We start from the raw sequence: 15,770 nt of genomic DNA on the forward strand, positions 1-15,770 counted from the left end.
TTTTAGCCACGCTCTGTTGAAACCTTGCAGTCCTGTAGACATCATGAAATTAGGGATTTTACTGGGTGGAAGAGTACTTTTGTGAATTAACAATTACCTAAAGGATTATAAATGTACAATTGATACAATTGCACAATTTACAATTTTCCAAGGTGGATGAGCAGTAATCATATATGGCTCTTGTCTTCTCAACTGTGTCTTGCAGAGTTTCCACCCATGATGGATGTGAAAGGGGAACCAGGCCCTCAAGGAAAGCCTGGTCCAAGGGGACCAGCAGGACCTCCAGGACTACCAGGGAAACCAGGACTTGGTAAACCGGGTCTGAACGGTCAAACAGGCCCTCCCGGGCCTTCGGGATTCCCTGGCATTGGGAAGCCCGGGCTACCAGGGTTGCCAGGAAAGATGGGCCCAAAAGGAATGGGAGGAAACAATGGTGAGTCTGGCCCGCGTGGAGAGCCTGGTCTAAGGGGACTGCCAGGACAGCCTGGCCTCCCAGGGCCAGCAGGCCTGTCATTGAATGGAAAACCTGGACCTGTTGGAGGAAGGGGGGTCCCAGGGTCCAGGGGGGAGCCAGGGCCTAAAGGAGGCCGTGGAAATCCTGGAGATCGTGGACTAAAAGGGGAGAATGGTAATGGCAAGCCAGGTCTACCTGGTCCAAGGGGTCCTTCTGGCCTCCAAGGACTTCCTGGTGCCCCTGGAGCCCCAGGATTTGGAAAACCAGGACCCACTGGATTGCCTGGTCCAAGCGGACCAAAGGGTGATCAAGGACTTCCTGGCGACTCTGGCCTACCCGGAGAGGATGGTCTCCCTGGTGGTCCAGGGGTCCCAGGACCAAGTGGTTTAGGAAAGCCTGGTATTGATGGTTTGCCAGGGATGCCAGGTTCACTTGGGCCAAAGGGTGAGCCAGGCATGAGGGGTACCCCAGGGTTTCCAGGGTCACCTGGGTATGGTAAACCTGGTCTATCTGGGCTAAAGGGAGATAAGGGCCATGTTGGCTTAACAGGAGCCCCTGGAGAAAGAGGAGAACCAGGGTTAGATGGTCAACCTGGAGACAACGGTCCAGATGGACTGTCAGGGCCTCCAGGAATGCCAGGTCCTATGGGTCTGCCAGGGAAACCTGGCATGTCTGGTTTTAAAGGAGAAATTGGTCCCCAAGGTCCTCCAGGCCTTCCTGGACTTCGGGGAGATCAAGGTCCCACTGGCTTGTCTGGAAAGCCAGGTCCCACAGGTGATAAAGGTCTTCCCGGTCCCAATGGAGCCATTGGGAAACCAGGCCCCAAAGGCGAGGGTGGCCACATAGGGTTGCCTGGAAATCCAGGACTTACTGGCATACCGGGGCCAAAAGGCGAGTCTGGATTCACAGGAACCTCTGGCCCCCGAGGCCAGTCCGGCATTCCTGGCACCCAAGGCCCTCCTGGGCACATGGGACCGCAGGGAATTCCAGGAATTAAAGGAGATATGGGACAAACAGGGCCACAGGGACTGGGAAAGGTTGGTGAAAGGGGCTTACCTGGTCCTCAAGGCCCCCCAGGAAAACCAGGAAGTTTAGGACTTAAAGGTAACCCTGGACCCCCAGGTCCACCTGGGCCAGCTGGCCCTCCCGGTCCTGCTCAAAATGGCCAGACATCAGTTTCCGGATTGGGGGACAACATTGGAGGTGGTGAGGTTCCAGACGGAAAGCCTGCAAAGCCACAGCTAGGTGGTGCTGTGCTCTCTGCATCAATGGCCCCAGCATTCACTGCCATCCTCACCACTCCATTCCCTCCTTCCGCCATGCCAATCAAGTTTGACCGAACCCTGTACAACGGGCAGAATGCCTACAATCCTGCCACCGGCATGTTCACGAGCCCCGTGGCCGGGGTTTACTACTTCGCCTACCATGTGCACGTAAAGGGAACCAGCCTCTGGGTGGCACTGTACAAGAACAATGTGCCCGCCACGTACACCTACGACGAGTACAAGAAAGGCTACATGGACCAGGCCTCAGGGAGCGCAGTTCTGGAGCTCAAGCAGAACGACCAGGTGTGGCTCCAGATGCCGTCTGACCAGGCAAATGGGCTCTACTCCACGGAGTACATCCACTCGTCCTTTTCAGGGTTTCTGCTGTGCCCCACATAACCTCCTCTCCTCTTTCTTCCCACGCCCAACTCTCATCCCTCCCTTCCACCGCCCTGCGACCACACGAGGAGCACCTGTAACAACAACTACAGCGGCAGGAAAGCCAGACGACAGAAAGAGACTCGTATGAACGTGTGAAAGTTAGAGTTGAAAAGCAGGAGAAGGAGACTTCATGCTGTGTCTGTGTTTTGGCTCTTTCTTTCAAATGTCCACCTTTTTGTTTGTTTTTACTTTTAAATGTTGTCTTTATTTTCTATTTTCAGCCTACATGATAATAATTATTGTAATTGTTATGTTATTATTGTTATTATTATTATTATTATTATGTTGTTGTTATTGGTATTGATGTTGTTGTTTATTGGAATCAGACTATTAAGTGCGTTACTTTGCAATGTGTAAGAAGCCGTTAATAAGACTTACCCATGTGACTGCACATTTTGCCAAATGTTTTCTCAGTCCAAAAAGAGTTCCAAATCTCTGAAGACTCTGGGGTTTGGTTATGTTCCCCTAGCTGCAGTCACAATCCAGGTAATTCAGTGCCTTGGCCATTATATGATACATTTTCCTTATTTAAAGTTTCAGATCACACCCTAGTGCAGAAGCATCGTAAATGTGCATTACTACGCATACATATGCATTCAATAAAACAACCCCTCTTTGGAATAATGATTGATAGTTTTTATTGCCTTTTGTCACCCTTTTCAATCTGTCAAGTTTCTTTTTTCTGAGGGGCAGTATGGGTGCTAGTAGTTAAAAGAGAATATTGTGTGTCTTTTTTTTTGTTTTTGTTTTGTTGCTTTGTTTGTTTTCAGTCTGTGCGTTCGCAGTTCTCCATTGAGAGATACTTACCTAATTCTGTGACAACTGTGCAGAGAGCATTGTGCTAATACTGGAAGCTCAAGGCTTTGAATACTGATTATTACTTGATTACTGAAGACGTCAAGGCTGTGACCAACATTGGCTTGCTTTTTTTGTAACTTACAAACTCAAGCAGAAAGAGTCCTTAACAGTAGCTTACATTACAAAGCCACAGTTCCATATCTAAAAATCAAAACTTACATCACTTTCCAAATTTACAGATGTCTATGTCCTTCATTAAAACAATCTAATTTATTTGTTATTGACGTGGCAATTACAGAACAACCCTTCTATGTCTTTGATACTTGTTTTGACTACCGTTTTGTAGGGGTCCAACTTCCTGTTTTTATTCAGTGGGTTGGTTCCTTATTCCCTTCTGTTATACATTTGTGAAATTATAAACATGGCTATGAATATTTTTAAGCCTTGTGAACCATTTTGGAAGGATTTAAAGTATTTCATTTACTGACATTTACTATTGTTCATCTGGACTTGGGAGCAGTGACTGAACCATTGTGGACAAATGAGAAAACTAAAAGTCAGTGAAGTCAGAGTCCTATAAAACAGGTGCTACATCAGCTTTAGACAATTTGCTTTGTGAAAGATACAGATTTAGATAAGCAGAAATGAATATGAAATCAAAGGGTGGTTATCCTTTCCTTCACATAATACTGTGCTTGTGTTTTCGCTGAAGTGATTTCCCCCCATACACCACACACAAAGAATGCATAGGTATCTTTTCCTCCACAAGGTTACAAAAAATCTAATTTACGTTCATTGGAAAAGCACATAAGGACAGTAAGGACAAAGAAAATAAAGACTCCCTCAACCCTTAAAATGTTAAACATGATGTTTTTAAGAATGATGCCTAGATTTCTGTAGAACCTTTTGAATGCAGAAAACATGTCACCATTAAATCCACGATTATCAAAATGACTCTAAGCTGTGATGTAAAAAAAGTACGCATTTTTTGTTTAAAGGTTCTAAGAGTCAATCTTCCACCATAGCTCAAACCAAGAGCGGATGTTTGGTCATAAGTGTTCTTTTCAACCCAAAGTGAAGCATTCAAACACCTACTATTTAGAGTGGCCATGAATGCATAGCAATGCGCATACAGTGATTATGCAAGCAGAGCAGTGTCAGTGGCGTGATATTCAAGTGGTTCAGATATATGGTTAAACAGTAAAAACAGGGCTAGGAAAGTAATCAGTGATGAGAGTGTTGAGAAAGACTTAGAAGACATTGCATGCTTGTTGAGGAAGGAGAGGCTGGGAGGTGTATGTTACTGTGGATGTCACTTTAGCCAATGATTAAAAAGTATCTCAATGGTGAGCATGCTTATTCATGCTTTGTTCCCATAGCAGGCATCATCGGAATAGGTCACATTGGAAAGCAAAACATACGATGAATGAGTGACGTGCTAACGGGTTGGCCCCATAAGATAATACTAGAAATATAGTTTAACCATTAAAAAAAAAGTGCTTTTTTTTCTTCTCTTTCCCCGTCTGCTATATTTTCAATTGAAACACAGAATAAAAATATATTTTATGACTGAATTCCAATCCCTATTAGACACAATTTTAAACATTTTGTTGAAGGTGTCCGTCACACTGCTGAGAGAGGTGACACATCTTAACGTCAGTATTTATTGGCATTGATGCACTCTTTCACTGGCTTGCCATCTGCAGTTCTCCACTGTTAAGGAAAGGTTTGTATATTATCATGGATTTATTGTTTTTTTTTTATTATTATTATTTTATTGTCTTAATTTACAGACACTTGACTAACCTTGGATTTGATATTTTTCATAATTCCTGCTTTTGCTATTTCTGAGATGATTCTTTATTAGTATCATGCCATAAAAACACATCAGATGGGAATAAAATTGTATGTAGGATTCATTGTACTGTCTTCATACTTTAAATCGTTGAAAAATTTTAAAAAGCAAGAAATTAGCGTAGAAAGCCTTGCTTTGCTATTTAAGGGACATTGGTTTTAGAGCAGACATTGGTTTTAGAGCAGAGGTCATTACCATTTGCACATGAAGGTGTATTTATACATTTGAGATATCTTAACAAGAGTGTCTTAACTGACCACCCAAGCCCTATGTGTGTGGTTATCAGCAGCAATAGTAAATTACGAGGATTGAAATATGTTGTTAACATACTACCATTGTTTGTGAAGGATTGTCTTGGACAGATTTTCTTCCTTTTAATTTTTGTTTTGTTATGTACTACATATAATGTTATAGGGTTCTTTTTGTCTTGTACATGGCTATTGCATATGCTTCATGCGATAGGATATGGGTATAAAATGCACTCATTTTTGACTGAACTGTTTTTGTCTACTCATACAAAATCTACCATACTTGATTGTATTGACACCACATCAATAAATTCTTTCTTGTATTGATGTCTCTATCAGTGTCTTTCTTTATTCATTTCTTTTGATTAGAAATTGTCATCAAATGAAGAATTAAGTCGGGCAAGTGACATAACATCTTTTCAACAGCAGGGGGAGACAGTGGAATAACTTAATATTCATTGATTATGTGATTTTAAGATGGGATACCCACATTTTAAAACGATATACAATAAAATACAAAATATACCAAATATAATCTAAAATATATAAAGCTTATTATGTCTTATAATGTATTACACAACCTCACAGTACAATTTACAATGGTTTGGTTTGATTAGAGATCAAAGGCATAGGCCAGAACGTAACGTTTGAGTAGCTTACAGGACCATCTATGTATGCTTTATGTATTGTACTTCACCCCTATAGAGTTACAGGACTGGATTTAAACCACCTAACCATCCATTCATTTAAAATTAGAAGATCAGAGTGCCATGCCCTGCACATGCTCAGCCTAGGCAGCCAATTATATTTTACAGTTACTCAAGATGCTGTTTAGCATTTGAAGATGGCTATCTATAAATGCACAGCACCAAGCCATGCCGTGCCAGGCATGAATGGACATGAACTGAATGCAATGAATCACAGAAAAATACATTTCTGGGAAAAAAAGGAAAAAAAGAACAAAACAAAAACAAAACAGAGCACTGCATGGAGAGGCAGATGTTCATATGATCACTCAGAGCAAGGCCTGTCAGTAACTATGGTTGTGGACCCTTATGGAATGGACCCTCATATATTTTAGATAGACTACAAGAACCTTCCTGGGGGAAAAAAAAACACTCACATTATAGGTCATTGTAGTAATTCAAAACCTTGACATGATGACTGGAAATAAAGAAATGTCAAGGTCAAGGAGAGGTGGAACATGACTTCACAATACTGTGGACATTAGCCTTGGGAACACGACGAGCATAGGCTATCTGATTGACAGTAAGATGGATGGGCTATCAGCTTGGGCTTCTCTAGGTTTTTTGTAACATAGTCCTACTTTTTGGTGTTGTCTGTGAAGTTTGAGGTGACGACTGGTAGAGTTGTCGTTAATGTCTTGTCTTCTAGGCTGTTCATCAAGTAGCCACCTGCTTTTGTTATTGACCTTTCAGTGTAGACAGCGGGATACATCAGCACATACAGCGTGAGTCATTGATCTCATGGGGATTGATTGAGGAAAGGGACTTCTTCCGATTACCTCATCGCTTCACAGAGCATACATGGACAATTTTAGGAATGTCCAAACAGTAATTTGACACTATACATACTACAAAATGACGATCTCTACATTTACCTTTTTAACAGAATAATAAATGAATGATGTGATGACTAGTCTTGGTCCTTGTCCTTACGCCTACGGCAGCTAGTAAAACATCAGCCGACCTGTCAGCGGGTGTTGTGCGTAGCGATGACGCCATGGTGAGTAACTCCACCTTAACAATTCCGAAGAGAGCTCATTCTCGCAGCGAAGAAGAGAAAGAGAGACCTCCAAGCGGTTATTGCTCACCATCCACATTCTCCGGGATTGATACGGGATTTCAATGTTCAACCTGCTCTTTGTAAGTACCGTTATAGCCCAAAAATGTTAACGGATATTATAAGAAAACAATCAGGGGATGTTTTATGTATTTTAGAAAAGGAAGCTGGCGAACGAACAGCTATCTCGTTAGCTAGCTCTCTAACTAAATAGAACTCAACAAGAGTTGGAAGCTAGCGTGTGTGTATGTGGCAGCCATAAGCAGCTAGCCAGCGGTAGCTACTTCAGAAACTTGACCTCGATCTAATGTTTAAACTCAAGATGTATGTGAAAACGCTGGCATGATGTAGCGAAATTCATGTAGGTGAGATTCGGCCTAAACGTATAAGAGTTGTGCTGGTGTAGTTGATCTCCATAGCTTTCTTTGCTATTTAGCGGTTACCTGGCTAGCCTACTTGCTATTACTACCAAACTTAGCCAGGCGCTAGCTCTATGTCTTGGTTGATAGAAACGGCAATCCTTCAGCTACTACTATTGCTAAATCAATCAGTTGTCGATGTTTAAATGGCTTTGCCATTTCGCAGTTTGTTATTGTGCAACAGATTTTTTTTGTAACAGTAAAGAAGTGAATTTCTGGATTTCCACGGCAATCGTGTAACATTACCGAACTAACTAATGTGGCACAGGCTACTCACACTCGGCTATTGATTGAGCTAGCATGGAACGTGGAATGTTTCTCAGGAGAATGGATCAAGCTAGCTGGCTAGTTTATACCAGTTTTTGTCAGACTATCAGCTTACCAATTGACGACAAGACCGAACATTGTGGTCTTTCGAGGTGAAATGGACTTCGAAACGCTATCTAGTTGTCCTTACTAAACCTCACCACCTTATGACTGCCTAGCTGGTCATTTTGCTGTTGGTTCTCTACTGTATTTAGCTATTATCTTACTTAGGTGACAAAGGGACCTTTTATTTCTATAGTGTAGTAATAGGCTGAAATCAAACGGTAAACAGAGGGTGATATGCTGTTATAAATGTTAGTTAGCTGTTGGTCGATATACAGCTAGCTTGTGCAGTTGGTCTGTTCTCTCAATTGACAGGTCCTGAAGAAAACGCGCTCTTACTAAGCTCGACGTTATCACACATCTGAGAATGTCTGCCCTTATACATTAAGCTGGCGTCAATCTTCCTGTTTAAAATACTTAGTTTTGTTTTCAATTACTCCATAGGCATTGGGAGTCCGTCTTTAGTCTGGTGGGTAACACTTGTTTTGCATTGAGAGCTGCCTTTGTCACGTTTGCGTATGTTAGCGAGGTCACTCATTGTCTCAGCCGTTGTTATATCAGTGATTTAATGTTAGGCTGCCTCAGTCATCAAATCATTTTAGAGCGATGATTCATCGTGTAATTGGGGCTTAGTCGTTGCCCTTGTTAAGTTAATAGCGAGGTGAGGTGCTTTGTCAGGGCACTTTGAGATGCGGTTTATCAGTAGGGACAGAGCTGTATAGCTATCATAAAGCCACATTTGGATACTGACTTCAACAAGAGCCGATAGCAAAATAACTCAACCAGGACTGAAGCCAGTGTTGGCATTTAATTAGCCCGAGGCAGAATACAGATAGTTGCAATTTGAGACGCCGTTGCTCTTGTCTTACTAGCTCTTGTTCCTGTTCCTGTGTAAGCAGACATAAGAGAGGAAACGGCCGTAGCTACGTGGATTAGATATCTGCCGTTTTGTACACCGTGCAATCCAATACCAACTGGCACTGTGGTTGGCGCTTCACACACTTACCGGCGGAAGGAGAGAGAGGACGTGTCCGGACATGTTGTTGGTAAACTAAGGAACAGTGACAAACAATTTCAGAGTTGTGAGACCCTACATTGAACGCAGGTTCACGGTTGTGCACAAACACAATTCCATCAGGTGTTAAAGGCGGAAATTTGCTGTTGCTCTGTGATCAGTCACATTTGGGGAGAGAGCAACGTGGTTGACGTCATCGCCACTAATCGATGGACATTATGCAGGTTTTCTAAACATGAGTGTTGTGGAGTTTCTCAGACAACGAGGAAGTGAGGAAAGGGTACAGTTTACACTGCTTGTATCTGTCTGATTTTTCCAGGAGTATGTATTGTTGTTCTCAGTCATTGATGTAACAATACTCCCAATGGCAGGAGTAGCTCCACCATATAATTATGCATTCATGTATTTCTATGGTTATAGTGTCATCACACATTTTGAGATGCAAAAACACAGCAGAGATGATTCATTGCATATCCTATCTACTGAGAAAGGGAGTCCCCCTAAGGAAAGCAAAACTGTAGTAGAACTGGTTAATGGGCATTCTTGTGTCGTGCATTTAGAGTTATGAAGTTATGTGACCCATTTACCACGATATAGCAAAAGACAGCTTCCAGCTAGCTTCTTGAGCCACCATGCTAAATTACTTGACCGATTGACAGCAAAGGGCCTGTCAGGAGTGTACAGTCAAATTTTGATGGTCTCTCGACATGGTTTGCCTGTGACTACAAAAGGGGAAGTAAAACATTCTTCAGAACTCAAGGGGTGTGAAGACGGTAAAAACCATAACACTTGTCACCAGAAGCCTGTAGGTTTTTGCATTCGCCTTACATGAACATATTAATGTGTTGCTTTTTATTACTAATAGTTTTGAAACATAATTTACAAAGTTGTAATTCTAGCTTTGTAAAAGTTACAGCCCAGTAAAAGTTGTTCTGTAGTTTATAAAGACCTCTGTGGTATATGCAGTTCATTTCTGTTAGGCAGTTTTTCTTCTGCACTCTTGTTGAATGTGGAACTTTGAATAGGCCATGTTCCTGTTTGAGCACACATGATTACTCTCACTTTTACATCCCACAGCAGGAAGGCTAGGCTCTAGAGTGGTTAGATAGGCTTCTAGGTTGAGCTGTTGAGGGCTACTCAAGTAAAGGTTTTTCCTTTTTCTGTGATGGCGAGTTGTGTGACGTGGAATTTCTTTCACAGAGGGACAAGTATAGCAAGACTGTGTGTGTTTTGTTGTAATCCAAGTAGGTCACATCCACGGTGACCTGCTTTCTATCAAAGCCATTTCTCTTACACACACACACACACACACACACACACACACACAGCGCTTCCACGTGCTGGAAATAGACCTCGGCCCGGCCATGCGAGATCCCAGTTCCACCGTCCGCTCCACTGCTCTCCCGATGGTGCCGTGGTGTCCTTTCCCAGCATGCTCTGGGACACTTGTGGCAGACAGAAGCTCCTCAACGCGACTATCCACGACCGATTCCTCATGTCACACACACACACACACACACACACACACCGCATCTGCCAGGCTCACAGGCCTGCTGGGCTGTTATGGAGTATTTCGAGAATCACATTTAAATGTCCTGTGTGCTGAGTGTTTTCGAATGAAGCGGCAGCTCACTTGTGTGTGTGTGTTGTGTTTTGTATTGTTGCATATTTATTTTAAAGATATTCTCTCAGCTTTGGACATCTTAATTTTGAATGCTGAGAAATGTCTTGTGGCTATGGAGGTGAGGGTTGTGTCTGGTTAAGTCTTTGTCTTGCACACACACACACACACACACACACACTCACTCTCGTGTTCCGTTTCTCCCTGTCTTTTCCTTTGCGCTTCTCTTCTCACATAGTTTTGCGAGACCACAGCAGTGGGGTCATGGAGTTCCTCTGCTGGCGCATACTGAGTGTGTGTGTGTGAGAATCCCAGACGACTGCTGCAGTTATTTATTCTTCTTCTCTCGCTGGTGTGTCTTTGAAGGCTCTGCTTTTGGAAACCAGCTTGCCTCAGCCGCCACGCTGGCTTGCCCTGTGCTCTGTGTCCATGTCTTCTCTCTCTCTCTCTCTGTGTGTGTGTGTGTGTTTGTGTGTGTGCGTGTGCGTGCGTGCATTTCAACAGTCAGAGAGAGTGTGAATATCCTGTACTCCAGTCTCTTGAGTTTGCATGGCAGTGTGTGCAGCCTATTGTTATAATCGAACAGCCCCCGAAGGCTTGTTTAGCCTTCCTTCGCCTCTTGTCACGTCAGATTGGCTGTTGACTGTCAGCCTGTTTAGATTCTGGAGCCTTTGAGGAAGTGTGTAAACGACTGCAGTTTTTTAATTATTATTATATTGTTTGTTAATTAGTTTGTTTTTGGCTCGAGTGGAGAGGTCAGATCCACCCAGGTCTCTTCCCACTGTCTCTCAGCCTGCCTTTTTTAAATATTTATGGAGTCCCCACTGCTCCCCCCCACACCAGCCCTGCAGGAGACCCTGTCTGCCTGTGATGCTGATCACCGTGGCAACAGGGATTCCTTCGACCGACGAGCGGTCCCTCTCAGAGTGACATCTGCTTGGATCACAACACTGCCGGCAGGAGGTTGTAGCTGGGATGCTGTGCTCTGTTTAGACCAGAGTAGCACAGTGTGTGTGTGTGTGTGTGTGTGTGTGTGTGTGTTTAAGGGCATGATTGTTTTCACACTCGCATGGTTGCCTACAGGAAGCTCTGGTGAGACTGGCACCCACTTGCGCCTCTCGGAGGAAGTGGGTACGTTGAGACTGTGGCTATGTCCTCAGCTGCAGTTTGGGGCCTCTTGCTAGAATAACTAAAACAGCAACTCTTTTTTTCCTTTCTTTCTTTCTCTTTCTCTCTCTATCTGTCTTTCTGGATCTAATTGTCTCTTTCTTCCCCACTCCTTCACTACCGCTCTCTTCTCAAGGGAGAAGAGCTTATAAAATGGCTTGTTAAGTCGAGTGTACACGCACCCTGCAAACTGTGTTGTTGTTTTCATTAGGCTTGGCCTTAGACCGAGAGTCTTTAACGCAGGCTATTTCCTCAGTCCTCTGGGCCCTCTTTGACTGAGGAGTCGCATCATCTCCAGCTCTTCTGCTGAGAACCTTAAGTCCTATTTCCTCCACTACACACACACACATCATCCCTTCGAGCCCTGGGCCAACACTCACTGCTCTCTGCTCTCCTTTTTGCCAGTTTAGTTAAGGTTCATTTAGGTTATTGATTTATAAACATGTTCAGGGTCATGGAGGCTATTGATAAACAACCAGTTTAGACAGATGAGCAGTCTCTTCAACACACAAGACACAGGGGGAACCTACTTTACTACTTGAGTTTTGTTAAGCTTAATTTATGCATAAGGCTCAAAGGCAAAAATACTTAAACACGTAAAAAAACAAAGATTTTACCTTTTAATTGAAATAAACATATTCTCCCAGTTTTATTCTCATCAGTCTAATTAGTGTTACCGATGTTGCTCTGTATGAGGGAGGCTATCAGCTAAGTTGCTGTTGCAGGCGTTTTGAACAATAAACATCAAGTAAAATCGTTGAGCTTATTGGTATTCACATCAGTTTAATCAAACCTACTAATTAGTGTGTGTCTGTCTGTGTCTGTCTGTGCTGGAAATTATCTTTTTTCCACTTTGGCTAAATAGAATCCAACAGCCACCATTTTATAATTGCAATGTGTGTAACATTATTTGGTCACTCCCCCCCTTTTTTGGGTACAATATGGTATCAATAGATGACCATGATCTTTTGTCTGTTGAAAAACTACCCAAGTTTTGTGTCTGAACCACAGTGGGCATTTTCACATTACTCTCATCCTTAGCAAACACACAACCATCCATAGGGGTTCTCTTTAAATGGCTGTGCATGTGTGTATGTCTGTGCGGTTGCTTTGAGCCTGCTGCTGGTCTTACACACCTCAGCTACCTCTGCTAAATCACTTTTGTCACTGTATTTCGAAGGGGACCATTTAAAGTTTTCTACTGATGGCTATTATAAATGTTCCTGTGACAAACTCAAGGGCGTTAGCATCTTTTCTTTGACGCTTAAGATAGTAGCAGGGACTTTCACTTTCACTGGTGCCATTTCAGGCTCAAGTAGTAGCATTTAGCTCTGATGTCTAATCAGTTCATATCCGACCGAGACCGTTTCCATGACAAACCCTTAGTTTCACTTCTAGCGACAAGATCGATAAGATAGCTGTAGGTTCACTTTGAAGGTCACTTGAGACTAGACAAACATTTTATTTACATGCTGACTCATGAGAAACTACACAATTTTAGCAAGCTACTTCGTGTTAGCTAGCACGCTTTCAATGATGGTTACCTTCAAAATATGTTCAAGATGCCAGTGGCCTTTTAATATATTTGCAGTTTGTTACTACATACATTTGATTGTGGACTGGTGATGGTTTCTGTGGATGCCTGGCCTTGGTTGGTTCTGTGTGCTCGTAGCCTTGTCTTCCCTAAACACACACTCCATAAGCAGTGCCTTCCCTCACTCAATTAACTTCGCCACGAGGGACTCGATACGCATGCATGCCTTGAGACTCGGGATGGTGCCAGGTGCCAGTCCCTGGCCTCAGGTGAGTTGGCCTGGCATCGCCCTGGCAACCTGTGTCACCTGTCCGTCTGTCTGCAGACGCCTGACCTTCCAGAGGGCCCAAATTAGATCGGTTACGGGTGATTAGTGCCCCGTTAAGTAACCCAGTGTGTCTGTCTGCGTGTGTCGATCATCCCTGCCCCTCCCGGGTTTGCCCAGATGGTAATTGCTGACTTGCATGTTGTGGAGGGATGGGCATGTGACGCTGGTAGTGCTTACAGTGCTGTTGTTTACGCTGTTTATTTCTTGAGGTGTCTTTGTCTCTGTACGTCTTACTCACTTAGCCAAAGGAGCTTTATCGCCATGGCTACTCTACAGTATAGCCCAAGTGGTGGATAAACGGTGAGCGGTGAACAGACAAGGTGGCAGCCAAAGGCCTAGCCGTTGATATGGTGGCTATCCATAACATGTGTGTGTGTGTGTGTGTGTGAAAAACAAGAGTTTTTCACTCCCTCTCCCCATGGGTGTGACCCATCGACCTGCTGACCTTAACCCCCGTGGGCCAGGGCTATCGAGTGTGACCGTCATAGGCTGCCAGGGTCTGCTGTGTCACAACTGCAACAACTGCAACCGCGTCGATATGACATACACACGTCCAGCAGAGTCTTGCGGGGGCGTGCCAACCTCATCTCGTGTTCACGGTTCTCTCTCTCGCTCTCTCTCTCTCTCTCTCTCTCTCTGCCGTAGGCTGTGGCCCAAACGTGCGCTCCACACAAAGGCCCTAAGCTGAGAAGGCGATGATTTATCTGGGCTTAGTGTTCTGACCAAAAGTACAACCAGCGCTGAAAGCAGTTCAGCCGCTCAGTTAACTCTCCCAGTGAGAGGGCTGTGTTTGCCATGGTTACCCACGCGGCGACCATTGTTTGCTCATAATGAAATACAGAATTGCAAAAGTGGACCGGGTGGAACTTCTCGGGACCCCAGGGAAAATATGTAATCTGGTGTGTGTGTGTGAGAATGAAAGACTGTGTGGGTGTTGCCTCAGAATGTGCCGGAACAGGGAAGCCAACTGGTCAAAGATCAGAGCTCTTCTGTGGGTGAACATGTCCCAGTTCATGGTTTCAGTGTTCCATCTCGTGGAGAAAAATAATGTAGTTAGCGCGGTGTGAATATTCAAGCCAGGTGTCTCTGCCGCCAGCACTGAACCTCTGTTTTTATTTGGCATAAACCCGCTTTGAGGTCGGATGACTGTCATGTAACTTAAGTTCCTGATGTTGTCACATTGAAGCTCGGCCATACCGCGGGCAGAGTTGGACAGAGATGAATTGAGGCACGACATCCCGTGCCTGTCAGGTCCTGCTGTGTTTTGAATAATCCGACGTTTGACTTGCAAATGTGAAGGCAGGCGCTGATGGCAAGCAGGATTTTTGTGTTTGATCAGGCCTCCAGCAGACAGGTGCAATGGCTGCTTCTCTTCTTGGGTATGCCACCGCAGCTTCAGTTATCTGTTCCATGTAGCTCTTTGGCTGACTCTCCGCTGGACGGCTTGTGTGAGCTGACTCCGGGCGGGCTGGTGTTGGTGAAGGATTGTGTTGAAGTGTTCCGGCACATCTACCGTGTGTCCCTTTTCCATACTTCTGGAGTTAAAGTGTGTGTGTGTGTGTGTGTGTGTGTGTGTGTGTGTGTGTGTGTGTGTGTGAGAGTGAGACGCACAAGGGTGTATGTGTATGTTGCACGCACATGTGTGCGCAAGGCTGTGTGTGTAAAATGCACAAGGGTGTGTGTGGGTGTGTGTGTGTTCTATTAAGCTGCTTTGATCTTGGCAAGTACTATCGGCCACTGCTCGGTGGCTGACCTCGTATCTGTGATAACAGCATCATGGCGTGTTGGAAGCCACCCACACACACACACACACACACATACGCTCACACACACACACATACGCTCACACACACACACACACGACAGACACACGACAGACTATAGATCCACTGAACTATTTCTTAATTACCATTCAGAATTTTGTTTTGCTCTTGAAGACCTTTCTGCTGTAGTCTCGAAAGTGCAACTATTCGTATCAAGATGGCAGTTATTGTACAGGCCAACAGCATAGGCAGGTCTTGATTGATTAATTCATTGTTTGTTTGTTTATTTATAACTGAACCTTCTCTGAAGCATTGAGGCTTATTGTGAAATGAATTCAAACATCCTTGTACTTTTCAATAGGAAAAGTGTTTCAAGCATTGCTGTTTATTGGTAGTTTTGGTTATTGTGGTAGACGATTAGCAAGTTCTGCTATCTTATAATATTGCATAGCCTCTGCAGCTTATTCTGGGCATATATTGACTTGAAGAAGGCTTCAAGGAAGAAGGCTGGGATTAGGATTCATTGTTCTCACAAAGTTGCCAGAGGATTGTCTAATGAAGCTAAGTGAACGAGCGTGAGATCCATTTGGACTGCCCAGGTTGTGCCTGTTCATACCAAAACCAACATGTGGAGAACCTCGTCTGTCCCTGGTCAAAAGGTGGTTCGTGAAGCCTCCTCAAATTACATGG

The 15,770-nt window shown here is 44.0% G+C and overlaps 2 protein-coding genes across 3 annotated transcripts in view; both read left to right on the top strand.

Moving 5' to 3' along the window:
• The window catches only part of col8a2 (collagen, type VIII, alpha 2), an 81,399-nt gene extending 76,028 nt beyond the window's left edge, over nucleotides 1-5,371 (top strand). For both annotated transcript variants that reach the window (XM_080859690.1, XM_080859691.1), the window contains exon 3: nucleotides 206-5,371. In XM_080859690.1, the coding sequence (XP_080715816.1) occupies nucleotides 206-2,118 (1,913 nt within the window). In that variant the 3' untranslated portion in view covers nucleotides 2,119-5,371. The remainder of the gene's footprint in view (nucleotides 1-205) is intronic.
• Nucleotides 5,372-6,863: 1,492 nt separating this feature from the next.
• ptp4a2b (protein tyrosine phosphatase 4A2b) overlaps nucleotides 6,864-15,770 on the top strand; it is a 30,703-nt gene continuing 21,796 nt past the window's right edge. Inside the window, exon 1 of the mRNA XM_080859650.1 lies at nucleotides 6,864-6,947. The gene's annotated coding sequence lies outside the window, so the exon portion shown is untranslated. The remainder of the gene's footprint in view (nucleotides 6,948-15,770) is intronic.

The sequence above is a fragment of the Sprattus sprattus genome (genome assembly GCF_963457725.1).
Source record: "Sprattus sprattus genome assembly, chromosome: 20".
Taxonomy (NCBI): domain Eukaryota; kingdom Metazoa; phylum Chordata; class Actinopteri; order Clupeiformes; family Clupeidae; genus Sprattus; species Sprattus sprattus.